This window comes from Hypanus sabinus, chromosome 9 (genome assembly GCF_030144855.1).
Source record: "Hypanus sabinus isolate sHypSab1 chromosome 9, sHypSab1.hap1, whole genome shotgun sequence".
NCBI classification, from domain to species: Eukaryota; Metazoa; Chordata; class Chondrichthyes; order Myliobatiformes; family Dasyatidae; genus Hypanus; species Hypanus sabinus.
The window spans coordinates 157641296-157665388 of record NC_082714.1 but is presented as its reverse complement, the minus strand read 5'-3'; the positions used below and the strand labels follow the sequence as shown (position 1 = coordinate 157665388).

Below are 24093 nucleotides of genomic sequence, written 5' to 3'. Positions count from 1 at the left end.
CCTCAGAGAGCAGTGGGGTGCCCATAAGCATCACGCTTAAGGAAGGGGCAATTTCAAAATGCAAATCCATAGTTCAGAGGCTGCAGATTAAAATCCACTTTCACTTCCCAGTGAATAAAATTAATAAATGCAAAACAAGGTACTGGAACTATAGAGTAAAAACAGAAATTGCTGGAACTCCTCAGGGCTGACAGTATTTGCGGAGAGTGATGCAGTTAACATTCAGGGCCTTTAATCAAAATTGGAAGCAGTTAAAAAAAAATTAAACCATTTTTAAAATGAGTGAAAGCAATAGGAGGAAGGGGGATCAAGAAGATGGGTTAGAAACGTATTGATGGTGAAAGGCCTCAAAAGAGTGGATGTGGAGAGGAAGTTTCCTATGGTGGGGAGTCTAAGACCAGAGGACACAGCCTCAGAATCGAGGGGTGACCTTTTAGAACAGAGATGAGGAGGAATTTCTTTAGCCAGAGTGTGATGAATCTGTGGAATTCGTTGCCACAGGCAGCTGAGGAGGCCAAGTCATTGGGTATGTTCAAGACAGAGGTTGATTCTTGATTACTCAGGGCATGAAGGGATGTGGGGAGAAGGCAGGAGATTGGGGCTAAGAGGGAAAATAGATCAGCCATGATGAAACAGTGGAGAAGATGATGAGCCAAATAGCTTAATTCTGCTCCTATATCTTATAGAACATAGATCGGTACAGCACAGGAACAAGCCCCTCAGTCCACAATGTTGCACTGAACCAAATAAATTAGTAATCAAATGATTAACTAAATTAATCCCTTCTGCCTGTAGAATATTCATACCCTTCCATTTTCCTCACATTCATGCGTTTATTTAAATGTTTCTTAAAAGTTCCTATTTTTTCTGCCTCCACCACTACCACAGGCAGTGCATTCCAAGCACCCAACAATCCCTATGTAAAAAACTTGCCCCTCATTATCTCCTTTGAATCGATCTCCTCTCACCTGCAATACACGCCCTCTGATATTAGACATTTCATCCCTGGGAAGAAGATACTGTCGGTCTACTCTACCTTTGCCTGCGGTTAGCACGAGGATATGGAGGAAATGACGGAAGGATAACTGTTTAAGATGAGCCGGTTCAGCTTGCTGCCCCATGGAGTTTACTCATTTCTCAGCTGGACTGCACCTTCTTGCGAAGCTCTGGCATAGACAGAGTAGACAGACAGTAATTCTTGTCCCAGGGTTGAAATGTCTAATGCCAGAGGTCATGTGTTGAAACCAGAGCACCCAGAGGGAACCCATGTGATCACAGTGGGAACACGGCAGGAACTGAACCCCGATCAGTGATTGCTGGTGCTGTAATAACATTATGCTAACGGCAATGCTACAGTGCCATGAGCGTTTTGGAATGCCCTGTATGGGAGTGTGCAAAGCAAGATTTTTCGATGTATCACAATACATATGTGGTGAACTACATATACCTGTCTGGACACGCCCCCTGCTGACTGCTCCTGTGGCTCCTCCCACAGACCCCGGTATAAAGGCGATTGAGGCCTGAGCCCGGCCTCTCAGTCTCCAGGATGTAGTATGGTGGTCACTCACTGCTTGTTCCTTCTTCCAGTCAATAAAAGCCGATATCTCGCCTTTACGTCTCAGAGTGAGTTATTGATGGTGCATCAACATGTAACAATAATAATTGACCAATAACATGTATGGTCAACTTCCCAGTCATCTCTCTCACCCTAAATATGCAGACTATGTTCTAAACATAGAGAAAATCCAAAAGTCTGAGATGCAAAGGGACTTGGGAGTCCTTGCGCAGAAAACCCTAAAGGTTAACTTGCAGGTTGAGTCAGTGGTGAGGAATGCAAATGCCATGACAGCATTCATTTCAAGAGGTCTAGAATACAAGAACAAGGATGTGATGCTGAGGTTTTATAAGGCACTGGTGAAGTGTCGCCTTGAGTATTGAGAACAGTTTTGGGCTCCTCATCTAAATAAATGTGCTGGCATTGGAGAGGGTCCAGAGGAGGTTCACAGGGATGATTCCAGGAACGAAAGGGTTATCATATGAAGAAAGCTTGATGGCTCTGGGACTGTACTCACTGGAATTCAGAAGGATGAGGGGGCATCTCACTGAAATCTTTTGAATTTTAAAAGGCCTAGACAAAGTGGATGTGGAAAGGATGTTTCCCATGGACAAGAGGGCACAGCCTCAGGATAGAGGGGCGTCCATTTAAAACAGAGATATGGAGAAATTTCTTTAGCCAGAGGAGGTGAATTTGAGGAATTTGTTACCACGGGCAGCTGTGGAGGCCGGGCTGTGGAGGCCAGGCTGTGAAGGCCAGGCTGTGGAGGCCGGGCTGTGGAGGCCGGGCTGTGGAGGCCGGGTCTGTGGAGGCCGGGCTGTGGAGGCCAGGCTGTGGAGGCCAGGTCGCTGGGTGTATTTAAGATGGAGATTGACAGGCTTGTGACTGGCCATGGCCTCAGAGGTTATGGGAAGAAGGCTGAAGACAGGGACTGGGGAATCAGCCATGATTGAGTGGTGGAGCAGACTCAATGGGCCAAATGGCCTAATTCTGCTCCTATGTTTTAGAGTCTTATGGTACCTCTCCTCCCACACAGAAAAAGCACAGGGTTTTCCCTGACCTTGTCTTCCACTCCACCGGTCTACAAAGGATCCTCTTGCACAATCCCCAACAAGTCCTAAGTGACATCCTCCCTTCCCCTCTCCTTTCAGAAGAACTAAGAACTCTGGGTTATTCTGACATCTCCATCAAAATCAATAGGTTTTACATTTTGGAATCGGGCAGACGGGGCCTGTCAGCCGTGGTTGGTATCCCATCTAGGAGAAGGAAAACTCTGATCTCAAACCTCCGCCGCCTTACCCACTCATGGGGAAGGCTTTGGCAGTAAAATACAGAGCTGGAATTCCTAAGGCAGGCTTGCACTGAGTCCAACACTGACTGGCGACTCTTGCAATGCCGAAAGGGGTCAAGCTGTAGCGGTTTCTGCTGTTCCTCTGGATTCATCGGCTGTGTGGAGAGAGGGAGCCTGCTGTGCGGGCAACGGCTTGCTCTCCGTCACGTACCGCCATGGCTTGTGCACCATGTAGGCACCCAGAACGCAATATCCACGGTCAACCCCGAACAACAGGGGGCCTTGGACTTTCACCTTGGAAGGCTGAATCCAGGTGAGCCTCTCACAGTAGATGACAGGGTCCCAGGGAATGTTGTAGAACAGGATGACCTTGGAGTAGAAGAACAGGTTTGCTGAAGAGATAGAGTTTCTGATAGACAGGGTGCTGGCCTTCTGCCTATATAACGTACATACCTCTCCATTCTCTGTACGCTCACGTGTCTGTCTAACAGCTTCTTAGACACCTGGTTCATATTTTCTACCAGTACCTCCCCATGCACTGCATTCCAGGCGTTCACTGTAGAACAATCTTGCCTGCACATCTCCTTTGAACTTTCCCCTTTATCTTAAATGCATTTCCTCTCTTATTAGATATTTTGACCCTGGAAAAAGAGACTCTGTCTATGTCTCTCATAGTTCTGTAAACATCTTTCAACTCTCCCCTCAGCCTCTGACACTCCAGGGAAAACAACAAGTTCGTCTAATTTCTCCTGATAGCTCATGTCTTCTAGTCCAAGCAACATCTTGGTAAGCCTCTTCTGCACCCACTCCAGAGCCTCCACACCCTTCCCGTAATATGTGGCCACGTCTATGTTGCCAGGCACAGCTCAAGCACCATCTATTAATTTGCCAACAACACATCTATAGCTGGCAGAATTTCAGATGGTGGCAAGGGGGCATACAGGAGCGAGATAGATCAGCTAGTTGAGTGGTGTTGCAGTAACAACCTTGCACACACTATCAGTAAGTCCACGGATGTGACTGCGGATTTCAGAATGACAAAGTCATGGGAACACACCCTAGTCCTCAGCGAGAGATCAGAAGTGGAAAGGGTGAGCAGTTTCAAGTCCCTGGGTGTCAACGTTTCTGAAGATCTATCCTGGCGCCCAACATATTGATGCAATTACAAAGGAAGCACAACAGCAGCTAAAAGTTGAGGAGAACTGGTACGTCACCAAAGACTCTCACAAATGTCTACAGATGTACCGTGGAGAACATTCTAACCGGTTGCTTCATGTCTGGTGTGGAGAGGCCACTCCACAGGATCAGAAAAAGCTGCAGAAAGTTGTAAATTCAGCTAGCTCCGTCATGGGCACTAGTCTCCCCAGTATCCAGGGCATCTACAAAAGGCGAAGTCTCAGGAAGACGGCATCAATCGATAAAGACCCCCATCAATCCTAACCCTAATGCCCTAATGCCCTCTTCACATTGCTACCATCAAGGAGGAGGTACAGGAGCCTGAAGACAACACACTCAACAGTTCAGCTTTGTCTCTTCCCCCAATAGATTTCTGAATGGACAACAAACCCATGAACACCTCCTCTGTATTTTTCCTCTCTTTTTTCACTACTTATTTATTTTTTGTATACATTTTTCACAACATATTCCGATGACATTAAACCTGATTCTGATTCTAATGGGATGAGCTGATATTCCTGGTGTGATTGAAGCAGAGTTTTATAAAGCTGCAGCATAACTTCTTGACTCTTCAATGCAATGCCTCGACAAAAGAAGGCAAAGCAGGTCATCTGCTTTCTGTAGTAGTACAAGACTAGCCATCACTTCCCTCTGTCAGCCAGCACCCTCTTGATGTCCAACCAAGCACAGATCTTCCACTGTGTGCTCCATTTGCTCTTACATTCCTAACCTCTTCTCGGTTCTAACAATAGGTCACCAATCTGAAATCTTAACTATGTTTCTCCCCGCACAGATACTGCCTAGCCTTCTGAGTGTTTCCAGCATTTTATTCTAAAGTGAAATTAGCCTTTAAGTAGGGAATCTGACAGGTGAAAGGACAATAGGTAGCTCTCAAGGAGGTACATGTGAGACTGAACTGTAAATTATTTAATGACTTGGAAACAGTAAGTTCATTGGCAGCAAAGCTCTTTCCCCTCTCTTTCTTCACCACTGGAGTCTCCTTCGTTGCTTTTTGGTTAGAGGGAGCAGTTTGTACTGCAGCTGTCCCCGGTTTTGAAAATCTCAAACACATTCACAAGCGGAAACATAGTCAGTGCTCCAATCATGGAACCGAGCTGCACTGCTGCTCCACACCACACCAGGGCGCTGTGGCTCTCATCACGGAAAATGATTCCGATCATCACCTTGACATAGGACAAGGTCCCAGTAAATAAAATCCACGACAGGACCTGTATGAACAGGAATCACACCTTGTTATACAAAAACACTCAAAATAATCAAGAAAAACAGACACAATATATGATAGTTTTGTACTGAAAACAAACACGAGAAAATCTGCAGTTGTTGGAAATCCAAAGCAAGACACACAAAATACTGGAGGAACTGAACAGGCCAGGCAGCATCTATGGAAAAGATGGTTCAGGCCGAGACCCAAAATGCTGACTGTTTACTCTTTTCCATAGATGCTGCCTGGCCTGCTGAGTTCCTCCAGCATTTTGTGAGTCTCGTATTGGACCCAGCCTCCCTCCCCCACCCCCCAATGGACTCTGGCTGCACTTCTCACAGCTTCAGTGAGACCCCCATCCACATAGGATGTTCTCTCCTCTTCCCTCACTCATCAGGCAGAAGATACAAAAGCCTGAAAGCACGTGCAGGGACAGCTTCTACCCTGCTGTTATAAGACCATTGAATGGTTCCCTAGTATGATAAACTAGACTCTTGACCTGACAATCTACCTAATCGAGTCCTTGCACTTTTTTTCCTGCACTCTCTCTGTAGATGTTACACTTTATTCTGCATTCTCTTATTGCTTTACCTTGCACAACCACAGTGCACTTTTGGAATGTATTGATCTGTGTGCACTATGTGAAGTATTAATCCATTTTTTAGTGTACCTCAGCCTTGCCTGGCCTCACTCATTACAGCCGAAATATTACTTAACAAAGGGCACCAAAAGCAGGCACAATAGTGGTGCCACAAAAAACGAGGAATTCAAATGTAAGTTGTTGCTGCAAGAAAAATTAGCACTTTGGGATTTTAAAAAAAGGAACAATATTATTAAGGCAATCTCCATATTATGGTAAGTGTGATTATATAATTACAGTGTTATTTTACGATGAGAGGTAATATCTCTGTAAACCACAAAAATGCTGATATACTGTATAAATGCATTAAGCGGAAACTAATTATAATGATGTTTTTATATTGTACAAACTTAGCCTCAAGGGAGCAGGCAAGTGCTCAACCACAGCCACAGCACTGATTTAAAAGTCTCTCTGGATCCAGTTTAACTGGTTATTAATCTATTGAGATACTCAGAAGGAATAGAGAAAGAGAACACATTCTCACTGTGTCCGCCTTGTGGAACGAGAAAGCAGAGAAGAGGGGCAGGTACCTTGTCCATTCTACCAACACCAGCTCTTGCTTGACTCCCCCATCCCCTCCATTTTAGACCATAAAACCATATGATACAGAAGCAGAATTAGGTCACTTGGCCCATTGAATCTGCTCCACCATTTCATCATGACTGATCCATTCCCTCTCAGCCCTCTCTTTGTATTCCTTCATGCCTTGACTAATCAAAAATCTACCAGCACCTGCCTTACATATACCCAATAACCTGGCCTCCACAGCTGCCTGTGGCAATGAATTCCACAGATTCACCACTCCTTACCTAAAGAAATTCCTTCTCATCCCCATTCTAACTCGATGTCCCTCTCCACATCCACTCGATCAGTATTCAATAGGTTTCAATGAGCTCCCCCCTTCATTCTTCTAAATTCGAGTGAGTACAGGCTCAGAGCCATCAAACGCTGCTCATATGATAACACTTTCAATCCAGGAATAATTTCACGAACCTCATTTTCCTACGCACATGGAAATACCAGTGCCCAAGAATGGAAAAGCCCATAGAAAGTGGTTGGTAAGTTGATGGAGAAGATCCTGAGAAGCAGAATTTATGAACATTTGGAGAGGCATAATATGATTAGGAATAGTCAGCATGGCTTAAGGTCGTGCCTTAATTTTTTAAGGATGTGACTAAACACCTTGATGAAGGTTAAGTAGTAGATATAATATATATAGATTTCAGCAAGCCATTTGATAAGGTACCCCATGCAAGGCTTATTGAGAAAGTAAGGAGGCATGGGATCCAAGGAGACATTGCTTTGTGGATCCAGAACTGGCTTGCCCACAGAAGGCAAAGAGTGATTGTAGACGGGTCACATTCTGCATGGAGGTCAGTCAACAGTGGTGTGCCTCAGGGATCTGTTCCAGGATCCTTACTGTTTGTGATTTTTATAAATGACCTGGATGAGGAAGTGGAGGGATGGGTTAGTAAATTTTCTGATGACACAAAGGTTGGGGGTGTTGTGGATAGTGTGGAGGGCTGTCAGAGGTTACAGTGGGACATTGATAGGATGCAAAACTGGGCTGAGATGTGGCAGATGGAGTTCAACCTAGATAAGTGTGAGGTGGTTCATTTTGGTAGGTCAAATATGATGGCAGAATATAGTACTAATGGTAAGACTCTTGGCAATGTGGAGGATCAGAAGGATCTTGGAGTCCGAGTCCATAGGACGCTCAAAGCAGCTGCACAGGTTGACTCTGTGGTTAAGAAGGCATACGGTGCATTGGCCTTCATCAACCATTGGTTGAGTGCAAGAACCGAGAGGTAATGTTGCAGCTATGTAGGACCCTGGTCAGACCCCACTTGGAGTACTGTGCTCAGTTCTGGTCACCTCAATATAGGAAGGATGTGGAAATTATAGACAGGGTGCAGAGGAGATTAACAAAGATATTGCCTGGATTGGGGAGCATGCCTTATGAGAAAAGATAGAGTGAACTCGGTCTTTTTTCCTTGGAGCGACAGTGGATGACAGGTGACCTGATATAGGTGTATAAGGCAATGAAAGGCATTGATCATGTGGATAGTCAACAGTTTTTCCCAGGGCTGAAACGGCTAACGCAAGAGGGCACAGTTTTAAGATGCTTGGAAGTAGGTACAGATGAGATGTTGGAATTACGCAGAGAGTAGAGAGCATGTGGAATGGGCTTCCAGCGACTGTGGTAGAGGCAGATATAATAGGGTCTTCTAAGAGACTCCTGGATAGGTACATGGAGCTTAGAAAAATAGAGGGCTATGGGTAACCCTAGGTAATTTCTAAGTAAATACATGTTCAGCACAGCATTGTGGGCTGAAGGGCCTGTATTGTGCTGTAGGTTTTCTATGTTTCTATGTTTTCTAAAGTGGTGGGTGTAATCCAGCTCATCACATGCCTGGGGAAATGCCCTCCCCACCACTGAGCATGTCGACAAAGCTCGCTGCCACAAGAAAGCAGCGGACATCATGAAGAACCCCCATCTTCCAGGGCTTTCTCTCTTCTCACTACTACCATCATGCAGGAGGTACAGGAGCCCCCGGACCCACACTATCAGGTTCAGGAACAGTGATTACCCCTCAACCATCAGCCTCACGAACCAGTGGAGATAACTTCACTCATCTTCACTGAACTGATCACAGAACACAACCTATGACTCACTTTTAATGTTTCCACTGTTCATGTTCTCAGTATTATTTATTTATGTATATGTGTGTGTGTGTGTATGTATGTATTTAGAAACCTAGAAACGTAGAAAGCCTACAGTTAACCACAGCCCTCTATTTTTTTCAGCTCCGCGTACCTATGCAGGAATCTCTTAAAAGACCCTATCGTATCCGCCTCCACCACCGTTGCTGGCAGCCCATTCCATGCACTCACCACACTCTGCATAAAAAACATACCCCTGACATCTCTTCTGTACATACTTCCAAGCACCTTAAAACTAGCCATTTACACAGTTTGTCTTCTTTTGCACATTGGTTGTTAGTCAGTCTTTGTGTGTATTTTCATTGATTCTATTGTATTTCTTCATTCTATTGTGAATGCCAGCAGTAGAATGAATCTCAGGGTACCACATGGTGACATATAGGTACTTTGATGGTAAATTTATTTTGAACTTTGAAATACTTACATTGTAAGAATCTACCGAATTCTCTTTTGCGAACTACCAGTGAACCTACGTCCAATGCCCTTCTACTGACAGCTCACAGCAGAACTAATATTTTTATTTTGTTTGGATTTCATTTGACAATTTCCTTGAATTTCCTTCATCACTGAAGTTGGTGGTGGGGTAGAGATACGTCTCTACCAAAGGAGGTGTAAGGCGCTCTTTCCCTCCGCTAGCCTGCAGATCACCCTTGGGTGAGGTGTAGCACCTGCTTAGCCCCCGATCAGGGTCACGTGAAGCCACAGGAGCTGGTGCTGGACGGTCGTTTGAGCAGCCAGTGCATATCACAAGTCCTGGTTATGTGACCACTGACGCCAGACAGACAATCTCTGAACAGTATTGATAATGGCTGGGGTCACCCGTCTTGTAAAGACACTGCTCGGAAGAAGGCAATGGCAAACCACTTCTGTAGAAAAATTTGCCAAGAATAATCACAATCATGGGATCATGCTTGACTATGTCATATATGGCACATAATGATAATGATGATCACTGAAAGTAGCTTCCTTTATTCAAAACATTTAAAGGTTTTATGTAATATTAAACCTCCCTTTAATTAACTCTTAGCATATGGAAAACAAAAAAATTGCAGAAAAGAAGGGAATAATTGCAGGAATGAACAGGTTAATGTATGAGGAGCTCCGGGCCTATACTTGCTGCTGTTAAGAACGAGGGGTGATTTCATTGAAACATCTTAAATATTGAAAGGCCTAGGTAAAGTGGATGAGGAGAGGATGTTTCCTATAGTGAGGAGTCTAGGACCAGGGCGCACAGCTTCAAAATAGAAGGATGTCCTTTCAGAGCAGGGGTTCCCAATCTTCTTTATGCTATGGACCAAACCTGTTAAGCAAGACGTCCGTGGATGCCAGGTTGGGAACTACTGCTTTAGAAGATGATGAGGAAGAACTTCTTCACCAGAGGGTGGTGAATCTGTGGAATTCATTGCCGCAGACGTCTGTGGAGACCACGTCGTTGAGTACGTTTAAAGCAGAGGTTCATAGGTTCTTGATTAGTAAGGGTGTCAAAGGTTACGAGGAGAAGTGGGAAGAGTTGGGGAGTGATGCCACTGTGAGCTTGGAACATGGACTGTTCCACGTAGCTGACAAAAAGGCAAGCATAGCTTACCTTACACCATTGTTTTTTTAATAATACAAAAGCTCCTTTGGTTTCCTTGCTTGTTCTTTGCACCAAGACTTTGAATTCAAGATTCAAATTTATTTGTCGTGTGTACATTGAAACTTACAGTGAAATGCATCTTTTGAATTAATAGCCAACACACTCAGGGGTGTGTTTGGGACAGCCTGCATGTTCCGGCGCCATTATCCCCTCTAATTTGTAATGACCAATGTGCCCAAAAATCGTGCGCTGTGCAATTTTTTGCTCAGTGACCACAACCGGTGCACACTGAATTTTATATAGAGAGGTATTCATTTTAGCAGCTAGCAAAACACTGACAATAAGAACTTTGATCTCCTCTGGGTTTAATCATTTTCATCTCATTGATAATGAAGGATTTTCTTGCCGGAGCTTCTGCACACCGTCCATATGTGATTTGCTTGCTAACTGATGCTTTAAAAAGTGAAGTTTCCAAATATCACTCCAGCAACTTTTGCATCATGGCAACACCAGTTTCTGTATTGTACATAAATGTTCATTGCAGCTGCACGTTCCTGACCTCATGAGCTTTCGGTGTAGTGGTTTCTACCATTTCATTAAGACATTCCGCTTTAAATGAATGGGCAGTTCTGCTGCTTTACACACCATTTGGAATTCAACATACTGAATCAATAAGTTCTTCTATAAAAACCCCACAAATAATCTAGTTCTAAAATCTGCAGACAAGTCTTAGAAACATAGAAAACCTACAGCATAATACAGGCCCTTCGGCCCACAATGCTGTGCCGAACATGTCCTTACCTTAGAACTACTTAGGCTTACCCATAGCCCTCTATTTTTTGAAGCTCCATGTACCTGTCCAGGCGTCTCTTAAAAGACCCTATCGTATCCACCTCCACCACTGTCACCAGCAGCCCATTCCACGCACTCAGCATTCTCTGCGTAAAAAAAACTTACCCCTGATATCCCCTCTGTACCTACTTCCAAGCACCTTAAAACTATGCCCTCTCATGCTACCCATTTCAGCCCTGGGAAAAAGTCTCTGACTATCCACACAATCAATGCTTCTCATTATCTTATTCACCTCTGTCAGGTTACTTCTCATCCTCCGTCGCTCCAAGGAGAAAAGGCTGAGTTCACTCAACCTATTCTCATACGGCATGCTCCCCAATCCAGGCACCATCCTTGTAAATCTCCTCTGCACCCTTTCTATCGTCTCCACGTCCTTCCTGTAGTGAGGCGACCAGAACTGAGCACAGTACTCCAAGTGGGGTCTGACCAGGGTCCTAAACAGCTGCAACATTACCTCTCGGCTCTTAAACTCAATCCCACGATTGATGAAGGCCAATGTGCCTTATGCCAAGTCATCGCAAGCTCCATGTTGTTCAACACCGTGCAGATCAGAAACTGGAAAAGGAAATGTGACTGTGGTCAATCATGAAATATACTTAACATGCCAACGACTTACAGGGTGACAGGCTGGTGTCTGTGGGATGCCTCAATTAGCATGATTCTATTACAGCTAAAGGTGTCGGAGTGTGGAGTTCAATTCTGGCATCCACTGTAATAAGTTTGTACGTCCTTCCCATGAGCACATGGGTCTCCTCCGGGTGCTCTGGTTTCCTCCCAGAGTCCAAAGATATACCAGCACAGGAAAGAGTTAAAGTTACACTTACAGTTTCTGAATTGAAGCAGGATTGTGCTAAAAGAACTAAGTAAGCTCATGATTGATTTATGGACTGTACTGAGAAATTAATCCTTGTATGAAAAACTCAGGTCAATTCTCACGACCTCTAGCCTACATGAATCAAGGAAGTGGAGGAGCTGTTCAGATCTCTGACTACAGATGTCGGGAGGGAACAGTGCTGAATGGAAGTGAGTAGGAGTGGGAACGAGGGATTCTGCATAATTGGCCATTGTATAGCAGAGATTTTAACAGCTGAATTCATCTGAATAAACTCGCAGCCTAGCGGGTAGCGCAGCAGTCAGTGTTAACATTTCACAGTGCCAGTAATCAGAGGCTCCCGCTACTATCAGTAATTTGTCCGGCTGGCACCCACACCGGACTTCGAAGCGAGTGGTCACAGGTTCAGATCCGGCCGACTCCTTGCAGACTTTCCATTCGTACTCGGTCAGCTAGCAACTCATCAGCCTTGTAAAAAACAGACAGATGCTAAAGAAATGGCAAGGTTGCAGTCTGATGCATGGAGAGGAACAACAATGATCTGTAATCTGTAAGATGTCTGTATGTTCTCCCCCTGACCATGCAGGATTCCTCCAGGTGCTGCGGTTTCCTCGCACTTTGCAAAGATTACAGGTCAGGGTTAGGGTTTGTAAGTTGTGCGGAGACGCTCTGTTGAAGCCAGAAGCATGGCAACATTTGCAGGCTGCCCCAGCACATCCTCTGACTGTGTTGGTCCTTGATGTGAAGCACTCTATGTTTCAATGTTTTCATGATAAGCTCATGTTTATCTTTAATCCAAGACAAGGATGTAATTCTGAGGCCTTATAAGACATTGGTCAGACTGCACTTGGAGTATTGTGAGCAGCTTTGGGCTCCTTATCTAAGAAAATGTGTGCTAGCGTTGGAGAGGGTCCAGAGGAGGTTCACGAGAATGACATCAAGAATGAAAGGGTTAATGTATGGGGAGTATTTGATGGTACTTGCTGGAGTTCAGAAGAATGAGGGAGGAACTCATTGAAACCTATTAAAGATTGAAAGGCCTAGATAGAGTGGGCATGGAGAGGATGTTTCCGATGGTTGGAGAGACTAAAACCAGATTATGTAGCCTTAGAATGGAGGGACACCTATTTAGAACAGATGAGAAGGAATACCTTTAGCCAGAGGGTAGTAAATCTGCGGAATTCATTGCTATATCCAGCTGTGGAGGCCAAGGCAATGGATATACTTAAAGCAGAAGTTGATAGGTTCTTGATTAGTTGGTGTGTCAAAGGTTATGGGGAGAAGGCAGGAAAATGGGATTAAGGGGGATAATAAATCAGCCATGATGGAATGGTGCCGCAGACTTGATGGACTGAATGGCCTAATTCTGATAATAGATCTTACCTTTCTGTTCAACAGATGCACTCCTGGTCAGCTTTGCAATGAATAACTAATGCTCTTGTGGGGGGGGGGGGGGGGAGCCATTCATCAGAGAATCACCACAGACCTTTACAGCATGGAAGTTGGCCCCTCGGCCTATATCATCCAGACCCAACCAATTATGGCTGACTTTTTCTCAACCCCTTTCTCCTGCTTTCTCCCCATAATCCTTAACAGCTTTACCACTCAAGAACTTATCAATCGCTGACTTAAATGCACCCCCAATGACGTGGCCTCCACAGGTATATCCGGCAACAAGTTCTACAGATTCACCACCCTTTAGCTGAAGATATTCCTCCTCTTCTCTGTTCTAGAGAAACATCCCTTTATTCTGAGTCTGTGCCCTCAGATCCTAGCCTCTCCTACCAATGGAAACATCCTCTCCACAACCATTCTATCCAGGCCTTTCAATATCTGGTAGGTGTCAATGAAAATTCCACCTTCTGAACTCAACCAAGTACAGGCCCAGTGCCATCAAACATGCCTGATATGCTTGAATAATGGGGACAAACTATTTTTTGGGGGACTCTCCTTGTTCCTCAGTATATTTGTCTGCCCACTCTACTAACGGACCGTATCAGGAATCCACAGAAATCACACATCCCAAAACAATGCAACACACACAAAATGCTGGTGGAATTCAGCAGGTCAGGCAGCATCTATAGGGAGAGGAATAAAGAGCCAATGATTCGGGCCGAGACTCCTGGTGCTCATTGACGCCAAATGGAGAGTGAGACGGAAGCGGATGTGACGAAGATTCAAATAGCACAGAGACAGGTTATTCAACCCAAGCTGCCCACCTTAGCTAGTCAAAGTCCAAAGTAAATTTATTATCAAAGTACATATACGTCACCATGTACAACCCTGAGATTCATTTTCTTGCGGGCATTCTTAATAAATCCATTACAGATGAAAGGCCACACCAACCTGGGTGTTCAACCAGTGTGCAAATGACAACAAATTGTGCAAATATGAAGAGAAAGAAGGGATAATAATAAATAAATAAGCAATAAATATCGAGATTTTGCAAAGACTAAGTTGCTTTTGGCCTGTATCCCTCTTTCCTGTCCATATCCCTATCCAAATCGCTTTCAATAATGTTACTCAAAGGTTCAAAGGTCCCATTTACTGTCAGAGTAATGTATACAATCTACATCCTGAAATGCTTTTTCTTCACAAACATCCACAAAAACAGAGGAATGCCCCAAAGAATGAACGACAGTTAAACGTGAGAACCCCAAAGATACCTCCCGCGCATAAGCAACAATCACCCCTCCCCCACCAGCAAAAAGAAAGGCGCATCGGTACCATCACCGAGCACAAGCGTGAGCTAAGCAATAGCAAAGACACAGACCAAAGTTACCCCAAAGGCTTCACAATTCATCTGACATTCGACAAACCACAGGCTCTCTCTCTCCCTGGCAAGGGAGAGAGTGGTGTCCCCCATCATTGCACCTACCTCAGCTGCTATATTTGTTTATTTAGAGATAGAGCACAGATTGGCCCTTCCAACCCCTCCAGCCATTCTGCCCAGCAACCTCCAACAATCCTGATTCCTGGCAGGCAGGATAAATCCACTGCCCTCTGCGTCAAGAGGTTTTCCCTCTGATCCATTTTAAATCATCCCCCCACCACACCCACCACCCCATGTTAATCCTCATGCCCTCTAGTTTTTGGTTCCCTTTCCCTAGGAATAAGACCCTATCTACAATATGCTCTTCATAGTTTTATACAAGTCTATACAATAAAGCCCTACCCTGCCATCATCTACCTGTAACTCAGAATCTCACATCCTGGTAACAGTCTCATAAACTTTCTTCATGTGATGTCAAGAATACTGCTTTTAACAGACTCTGGAACTGAAGGACATGACTGCCCAGTGTAGCATTATCTTCAGCAACACACACAAGTGCTGGAGGAGATCAGGCAGCATCTATGGAGGAGAATAAACATTTGACATTTCAGGCCAGACCTATCTCTTCTTGTCCCATACTCACAATCAGGGCAGGGCCAGCTGAAGAATGCAGCAGCACGGGGCAGGGGCTCAAGGCAGCCATGGCCATGTTATAGGCACCAAACATCGTCCCAAGCAGAGACAGGGATCCCAGCAGCAATAAGGACCTGCAAAAAAGAGAAGACAAGAAGCTTGGCAACTTTTTTTTGCAACACCTTCTGACAAACTGCCTCCTTGATAGTAGGTCTAGGCATTCTGATGATCTGTGCTATGGATCTAGAACATTCTTTTCTGACGATATAATCTATGGATTGTCCAAAGAAAGAGTTACATTAGTCACAACGTCAGTGAATGACCAGAAAGAAATGGAAATGAAATTGGGTGACTATCATCACATGTACTAAGGTACAATGAAAATCTTATTTTATTTATATGACATTCATATAGATCATTTCTTTACAACAGTGCATTGAGGTAGCACAAGGTAAAACAATAGCAGAATGCAGAATAGAGTGTTCCAGTTACAGAGAAAATGTACTGCAGGCGAACAATAAGAAGCAAGGTCATAACGAGATAAATTGTGAGACCAAGAACACAGAACACAGGACAGTTCAGTACAGTAGTGGTTCTTCAGCTTATGATGTTGTACCAACCTTTAAACCTACTCCACAACCAACCTAACCCTTTCCTCCTACAGAGCACATAACCCTCCAATGTGCCTATCTAAGAATCTCTTGAATGCCCCAAATGGATCTGACTCTATCACCACCCTGGTAGGGCATTTCTGGCACTCACCACTCTCTATGTAAAAACATACCTTTGGCATCCCCCCCCCCCACCCCGCAAACATTCCTCCAATCAGCTTAAAAGAGACCATATTATCATATGATGGACCACTCAAGAATCACATAACAGGAATCTTTATAAATGGAAGTGCTTTATAATCTGGATATTTCCACTCACTGGAGAGTCCAGTGGCCATGACAATCAATACCTTTGGACATGATTAGTGCATGATAATTGACCAGCCTGGAAGTACTTGAAACGAGAAATATTTGTGGCAGGGTGGTGGAGTGGAGATGTGTCTCTACCAAAGGAGGTGTGAGGTGCTCCTTCTCTCCGCTAGCCTGCAGCTCACCCTCGGGCAAGGTGTAGCACCTGTTTAACCCCCGATCAGGGTCACGTGAAGCCATGGGAACAGGTGGTGGATGGTCGTATGAGCATCTCATGGACATCATAGGGCCTGGTTATGCCACCACTGGCACCAGGCAGACAATCTCCAAAGAGCATTGATAATGGCTGGGGTCAGCCATCTTGTAAAGACACTGCCCAGAAGGCAATGGCAAACCACTTCTGTAGAAAAGTTTGCCGAGAACAATTGTGGTCATGGAAAGACTGTGATTGCCCTTGTCATAAAACACGGCACATGATGATGAGGGTAATGGAACCACTCAGGAGTCTCACAAGATAAATCTTTACGACTCTAGAAGTGTTTTGTAGTTTGGATGTAGAGCAGATATTTCCACTTGCTAGAGAGTCCAGTCCGGTGGACATGAATATCAATAATCCTCAGGTGTGATTAGTGCAATGGAATTGACCAGTCTGGAAGTATTTGAAGCAAGTAGTGTTCATGGAAGACGTACAAAAGATGCTGCCCGACCTGCTGAGTTCATCCAGCTTTTTTGTACGTCTTGATTTGACCACAGCATCTGCAGTGTACTTTGTATTTAGTGCTCATGGAACACAGATTCATTTACTTATCACGTGTACATTGAAACATACCATGAAATGCACCGCTTGCATTAACAGCCGGGTATTTGCTGAGGAGCTGCCTGCCAGTGTCGACACGCATTCCAGCACCGGCACAGCCTGCCCATGATGTCCAGCAGGACAACAACAGCAAAACAAAACATCGGCAGCAAAACGAGCTCCTTTCCTCCCCCGCACTCAGACAGTCCGCTAATCCCAACACAGGTTGCTTCTGGGTGTCCAGCTTCCAGCAGACTCCTGGACTCTCAGACATCAGGCCTCTAATTTCCCCATTAGACTCACAAACATTGGGCCTACAACATCTGGACACAGCAACCCAGTGCGTCAACCATCGCGACTCCACTTCTGACTCACTGACTTCAGTCTTCGACCTTTGATCTTTGTTATTGACTCCCGAACTAATCATCTTGGGTACTAGCCAACAAAGTACCCAGGACATCTTCAGGGAGTGGTGTCTCAGAAAGGCAGCGTCCATTACTAAGGACCTCCAGCACCCAGGGCATGTCCTTTTCTTACTGTTACCATCAGGTAGGAGATACAGAAGCCTGAAGGCACACACCAGCACTTCAGGAACAGCTTCTTCCCCTCTGCCATATGATTCCCAAGTGGATATTGAACCCTTGAACACTACCTCACTTTGTTAATATATATTTCTATTTTTTGCACGATTTTTAATCTATTCAATATACGAATATTGTTACATTTATTTATCCTTCTAGATTATGCATTGCATTGAACTGCTGCTGCTAAGTTAACGAATTTCACAACACACGCCGGTGATAATAAACCTGATTCTGATTCACAAGGCTCCAAACTCCAGACAGGCAAGGGCCTCCATCCCCAGAATGAGGGGAAGAATGTAAGAGGAGGACATGCAGAGGAGTGAGAGGAAACTGCTGTTGAGCAGCTGGGCCAGAGATAACGTGTCGGAGCTGTAAATTCAATGACTCCTGAGCCAGGCTCCCAATAGTCTTGTTGAGCTATCTGGCCTTTTCATGCCAGTTCTTTTAATGGCAACCTTGGTCAAGTTACAACCTGGCAACAGCACAGTACCAAGCTGGCATTGTAGCGTGCAGTTGGAGATCACTTTACAACACCAGAAGATCATCAGTCTGGGTTCTATTCCCACCACTGCCTGTAATTTGTTCTCCCTGTGATCCCCCCGCCCCATGAGCTTCTTCCAGGTGCTCCAGTCTCCTCCCACTTTGCAAAGACATTCAGGTAAGTTATGGGCATGCTAGGTTAGCGTCAGGAGCATGGCAACACTTACCAACTGCCCAGCACAATCCACTTTGATTCGATGCAAGACAATGCATTTTGCTGTATGTTTTGACATTCTGTTGTTCACGCGACAAATTCAAGCTAATCTTTATCATTAATGTTTTTCCTTTAACCTTGGGCAATTCACTTCTACAAACATTTGTACATACCCAGTGCCAGCTCTATCCTGTGACTAGTTCTGGTACTGGCAAACATCCTGTGCTTACAGCATTCTTCCAGTCATAATGTGTTCTCATGCAGTATCTGTGAACCCTGCACCTTCACAGAAGAGATGAGTCCCTACACTGACAGCACCAGCGAGAATGGAAAGTACGCTCCTTATTCAGCTGTTCGTATGAAGGTGGAGTGAACCATGGTTTTAACATGGAGTTAGCGGGTAACTTAAATCCCGACCAGCATCTGAAGGTTTATAATATCTTACATACAGTATATGACCCAAGTATAAATTGTACTATAAATGTACTATTGTTAGCAGAATGATCTTCAGATGGTGACGAGAAGGCGTACAGGAGCAAGATAGATCTGCTGCTTGAGTGGAGCTGCAGCAACAACCTTGCACTCAACGTCATTGATTGTGGACTTCAGAAAGGCTGAGACGAGGGACCACACACCAGTCTTCATAGAGGAATCAGATGTGGAAAGGGGGAGCAGTTTCAGGTGTCAACATCTCTGAGAATCTGTCCTGGGCCCAACACATCGATGCAGTTACAAAGAAAGCACAACAGTGGCTATGTTTCATTAGGAGTTTGAGGAGATTTGGTTTGTCACCAAAGATGCTCGCAGATTTCTACAGGAGTACTGTGGAGAGCATTCTAACTGGCGGAGTCACTGTCTGGGGTGGTGTGAAGCTACTGCACAGGATCAAACAGTTGCAGCAAGTTGTGAACTCAGCCAGCTCCATCATGGACACCAGCCTCCCCAGCATCCAGGACATCTTCAAGCAGTGATGCCTTAAAAAGGCAGCGTCCATCATTTAGGACTCCCACCACCCAGGACATACTCTGTTCTCATTGCTACCATCAGCAAGGAGGTACAGGAGCCTGAAGGCACACACTCAATGATTCCAGAACAGCTTCTTCCCTTCCTACATCGGATTTCTGAATGGACATTGAGCCTACGAACACTACCTCACTATTTCTTAATTTCTATTTTGCACTACTTATTTAATTTAACATATATATATTTACTGTAATTTACCATTTTTTATTACTATGTATTGCAATGTATTACTGCTGGACAACAACAAATTTCATGTCGCATGCCAGCAAGATTATACCTGATTCTGATTCTAAATGTAATAATTGTAAACAACAACTGGAGTATTAAACACCAAACATCGACCAAGAATAGAGAACATATGAATCAATCCTGAAGAAAATCATCCCAACCTGATAAAGATCCAAACACCAATGTTTCATCAGAATACACAGCCAGCCAGACCTGACTCTGACACATGTAGTCAGAGTCAATCAGGACAGGGTCAGGTAGGCCGGCATTAAGTGAAAGTTCAAAGTTCAAAGTTCAAATGTACTGTCAAAGTACGAAGTATGTCATCGTGTACTATCTTGAGTCTTGTTTTCTTGCAAGGATTTACAGGAAAATAAAGAAATACATTAGAATTTCTGAAAACCTAGAAGTAACAATTCGGGTAGATGGAGCTCGTCAGCCTAGGGAGGCAGTCCATCTAAGAGGGGGAAAACTGATTTCAAACCTCCGCTGCCTTGCGGCCATACCCAGTCATGGGAAAGGCTTCGGGAGTAAACCCTGAGGACAAATCCGGAGCTGGAGTCCCTAAGACAGTCCGACCTTGTATTCAACCTCGCTCTGGCAACTCCTGCGACGACACTGGTGCCAAGCTGTATCGGCCCTTGCCCTTCCCTTGGACAACATCGGTGGCGTAGAGAGGGGAGACTTGCTGCCCAGGCAACTGCCGGTCTTCCATACAACCTTGCCCAAGCCTGTACCCTGGAGAGAACTTCCCAGGAGCAGATCCATGGTCTCGCCAGACCTTCGGATGCCATCCATTAGTAACAAAAACAGACAAACAACCAATGTGCTAAAGAAGACAAATCGTGCAAATAATGGAAAATAAATAAATTATACTGAGTTGTAAATTCCTTGAAAGTGAAGTTGTGGAATCGGTTCAGAGTTGAGGTGAGCAAAGTTATCCACTTAGGTACAGGCATCTGGTGGTTGTACACACAGAGTGATGGTTGCCTGAAGAGGACCATTGAGGTGATGCTAGAAGCAGATGTGTTAAAGAAACTGTTCGATCAGGGGTTCCCAGCCTTTTTTACCAATAGCAATAAGCACCCGTGGACCCCAGGGTGGGAACCCCTGTGTTAGATAGACACATGGATTTGCAGGGAATGGGGGGATACAGATTGTGTTGTTTAGTACAGATTCATATTTGGCACAGACATTGTGAGCGTCAGGACCTGTTCTGGTGCTGCACTCTTTACTTACTCATTTAGAGACAGAGCGCGGTAATGGGCCCGTCCTGCAGAACGAGCCCACGCTGCCCATCGTGTGACCAGTTAACCGACTTTGGGCTGTGGGAGGGAACCCATGCGGGAGAACAGGCTGAGACAGGAATTGAATCTCATTCGCTGGCACTGTAAAGTGCTACGCCACCGCACCACCCTGTTTTGTGTTACCAGTGCCGCCAGTACTTTTCTGCCAGGGTCAGACTGACTAATACAAAATTGAAGGCATTTAAGGTGAGAAAGTTCAAAATTATTGTGTGGGGCAAGTAAGTTGCTTTAACAGCTTTAGGCTTGGACCCTATCAAGGGTGATAATGGAAGTAAATATGATAGAGGCATTCAGAAGATTATTACACAGGAATATGCAGAGAATGGAGGGACCTAGAGATACAATGCAGAAAAGGCACCGTCCAGTAACCCACCTAATCACAGGGCAATTTACAATGACCAATCCACCTACCGACCGGTACGTTTTTTTGACTGTGGGATGTAACTGGCGCACCTAGAGGAGAGACCGTACAAACTCCCGACGGTATTGAGCACCGAACTCCAAATCACCTCGAGCTGCGATAACGTCACGCTCACCACTGCACCACTGTGGTGCCCATACGGACCTTGTCTGGGGAGTAGGAATTGGGATTTTAATGACTAATTTAATTTATCCAGCACAGAGCAGTGGGCTGAAGGGCTGTTCCAGTGCTGTTTACTTCTATATTTTTATTAGGGGCAGGACCTTCCTGCCACTGAGCCACACCGCCCAGCAACCCACTCATTTAATGCTAACCTAATCACAGGGCAATTTACAATGACCTATTAACCTACAAACCAGTCAGTCTTTGGACGGTGGGAGGAAACCAGAGCACCCGGAGGAAGACCACACCTTCACAGGAGTAACAGAGGATGCTGGAATTGAACTCCGAGCTCCAGAACGCCCCTAACTATAAAAGCATCGTGCTAACCGCTACACCACAGTGGCACTTTTATTGGCCTTGTGTATCTGCAGAAGGGGTTAGGATTTTAATGATTGGTTTAATTTGTTTAACACAACGCTGTGGGGTGAAGAGCCTATACCTGCGCTAAGTCCTATGTCCTAAATCGGCTCTTGTTGAATGATGGAAGAACAGAATGCGGCGAGGACATTGTGACCTGCAGAGTAACAAGAAAGTGCTGACGGAAGGGAAAATCAGCAGCACGAAGGCAAAGAGCAGAGTGCAGCCAACAAAATTCTAATTAGTGCCTTCCACAGGGAAAGGAGAAAATATTATAAATGGTGATTGCTTCCCAATTTGAGACTGCTCTGCATTAACATAGACTTTAACTATTGCAACTCTTCTGAAATGTAAGGAAGATTTGATAGTGGTATATAATGCGGGGTACAGGTTTGGGTAGTGGGGAGGAGATACGTCTCTACCAAAGGAGGTGTAAGGCACTCCTTCCCTCCACTAACCTGTAGGCCAGCCTACGGCAAGGTGTAACACCAGCTGAGCCCCTCGATCAGGGTCAGGTGAAACCACTGGAGCAGGTGGTGGATGGTCGTATGAGCAGCTGGTGCATATCACAAGTCCCGGTTATGTGACCACCAGCACTAGGCAGACAATCTCTGAAGAGTATTGATGATGGCTGGGGTCACCTGCCTTGTTAAAGACACTGCCCAGAAGAAGGCAATGGTTCTACTTCTGTAGAAAAATTTGCCAAGAACGATCATTGTCATGGTTAGCAACTCACACAAAATGCTGGAGGAACTCAGCAAGACCTGTTGGAGGGTCTCAGTCTGAAACTGTTCTCTGTTCTCTTTTCCATAGATGCTGCCTGGCCTGCTGGGTTCCTCTAGCATTTTGTGTGTGTTGCTCGGATTTCCAGCATCTGCAGATTGTCTCTTGTTTGTGAATGGTCATGGTTAGACTTTGATCACCCATGCCATACAACATGATGAACGAAAAACAGGGTCAGGCTTTTTCCACTGAAACTATAACTAGAGGTTATAGGTTAAGGATGAAATGTGAAATATTTAAGGGGAACGTGAGGAGAAACTTCTTCACTCAGAGTGTGGAATGAACGGCCAGCGCGCGTGGTGAATGCAGGGTAGGTTTCAACACTTAAGAGAAATTTGGATAGGTACTTGGATGGGAGGGGTGGGGGGGGGCTATGGTCCCGGTGCAGGTCAATGGGACTAGGCAGAATAATAGATCAGTATATACTAAATGGGCCAAAGGGCCTGTTTCTGTAATGTAAAGCTCTATGACTAAAACTCTATTTATAGCATACTCAATCCATTGCAGAATCATTAGAGCACAGGAGGAGGTAACTCTGCCATGGATGGTTCCTGGCCTGACTGTGAAAGGATGAGGTTTGGGCTGAGGCTAGCAACCCCATCCCATAAAAACCCAGAGCTACAAACACAAACAAAAGCTCCAAACAACTTAATCCTGGAGGAGGAAGGATCTTCGACAACTTGTAAAACTGGCCCAAGACAGAGGACTACGCCTCAGTAGGGATGATGGGCTTACTGACTGACCGCAGGAAGCCATTTGGTCCATTGCCAATCCTAGCAATGCAATCCCTTTACTTCCAATCCTTCACTCATTCCCCGTCGCTCTGCAGTGCTGTGCCTCAGTGATCTGTTCTGAGACCCTTACTCTTCGTGATTTTTAAAAGTGACCTGGATGAGGAAGTGGAGGGATGGGTTAGTAAGTTTGCTGATGACAAAAAGGTTGGAGGTGTTGTGGATAGTGTGGAGGGCTGTCAAAGGTTACAGAGGGACATCGATAGGATGCAAAACTGGGCTGACAAGTGGTAGATGGAGTTCAACCCAGATGAGTGTGAAGTGGTAGCTACATTTTGGTAAGACTAATCAAAATAGAACATACATGGTAAATGGTAGGGCATTGAGGAATGCAGTAGAACAGAGTGATCTAAGAATAATGGTGCATAGTTCCCTGAAGGTGGAATCTCATGTGGATAGGGTGGTGAAAAAAGCTTTTGGTATGCTGGCCTTTATAAATCAGAGCATTGAGTATAGGAGTTGGGATGTAATGTTAAAATTGTACAAGGCATTGGTGAGGCCAAATTTGGAGTATTGTGTACAGTTCTGGTCACCGAATTATAGGAAAGATGCCAACAAAATAGAGAGAGTACAGAGAAGATTTACTAGAATGTTACCTGGGATTCAGCACCTAAGTTACAGGGAAAGGTTGAACAAGTTAGGTCTTTATTCTTTGGAGCGTAGAAGGTTGAGGGGGGACTTGATAAAAGTATTTAAAATTATGAGGGGGATAGATAGAGTTGACGTGGATAGACTTTTTCCACTGAGAGT

The 24093-nt window shown here is 44.9% G+C and overlaps 1 protein-coding gene across 9 annotated transcripts in view; it reads right to left on the bottom strand.

Moving 5' to 3' along the window:
- Window positions 1–229: 229 nt before the first annotated feature.
- slc52a3 (solute carrier family 52 member 3) overlaps window positions 230–24093 on the bottom strand; it is a 53104-nt gene continuing 29240 nt past the window's right edge. For 8 of the 9 annotated variants that reach the window (XM_059980934.1, XM_059980932.1, XM_059980927.1 and 5 more), the window contains 2 exons: window positions 15288–15411; window positions 230–5251 (listed from right to left, as the gene is read on the bottom strand). In XM_059980934.1, the coding sequence (XP_059836917.1) occupies window positions 5039–5251; window positions 15288–15411 (337 nt within the window). In that variant the 3' untranslated portion in view covers window positions 230–5038. Of the gene's footprint in view, window positions 5252–15285; window positions 15412–24093 lie in introns of those variants that run through there. The other variant, XR_009514146.1, reaches the window with a different exon arrangement.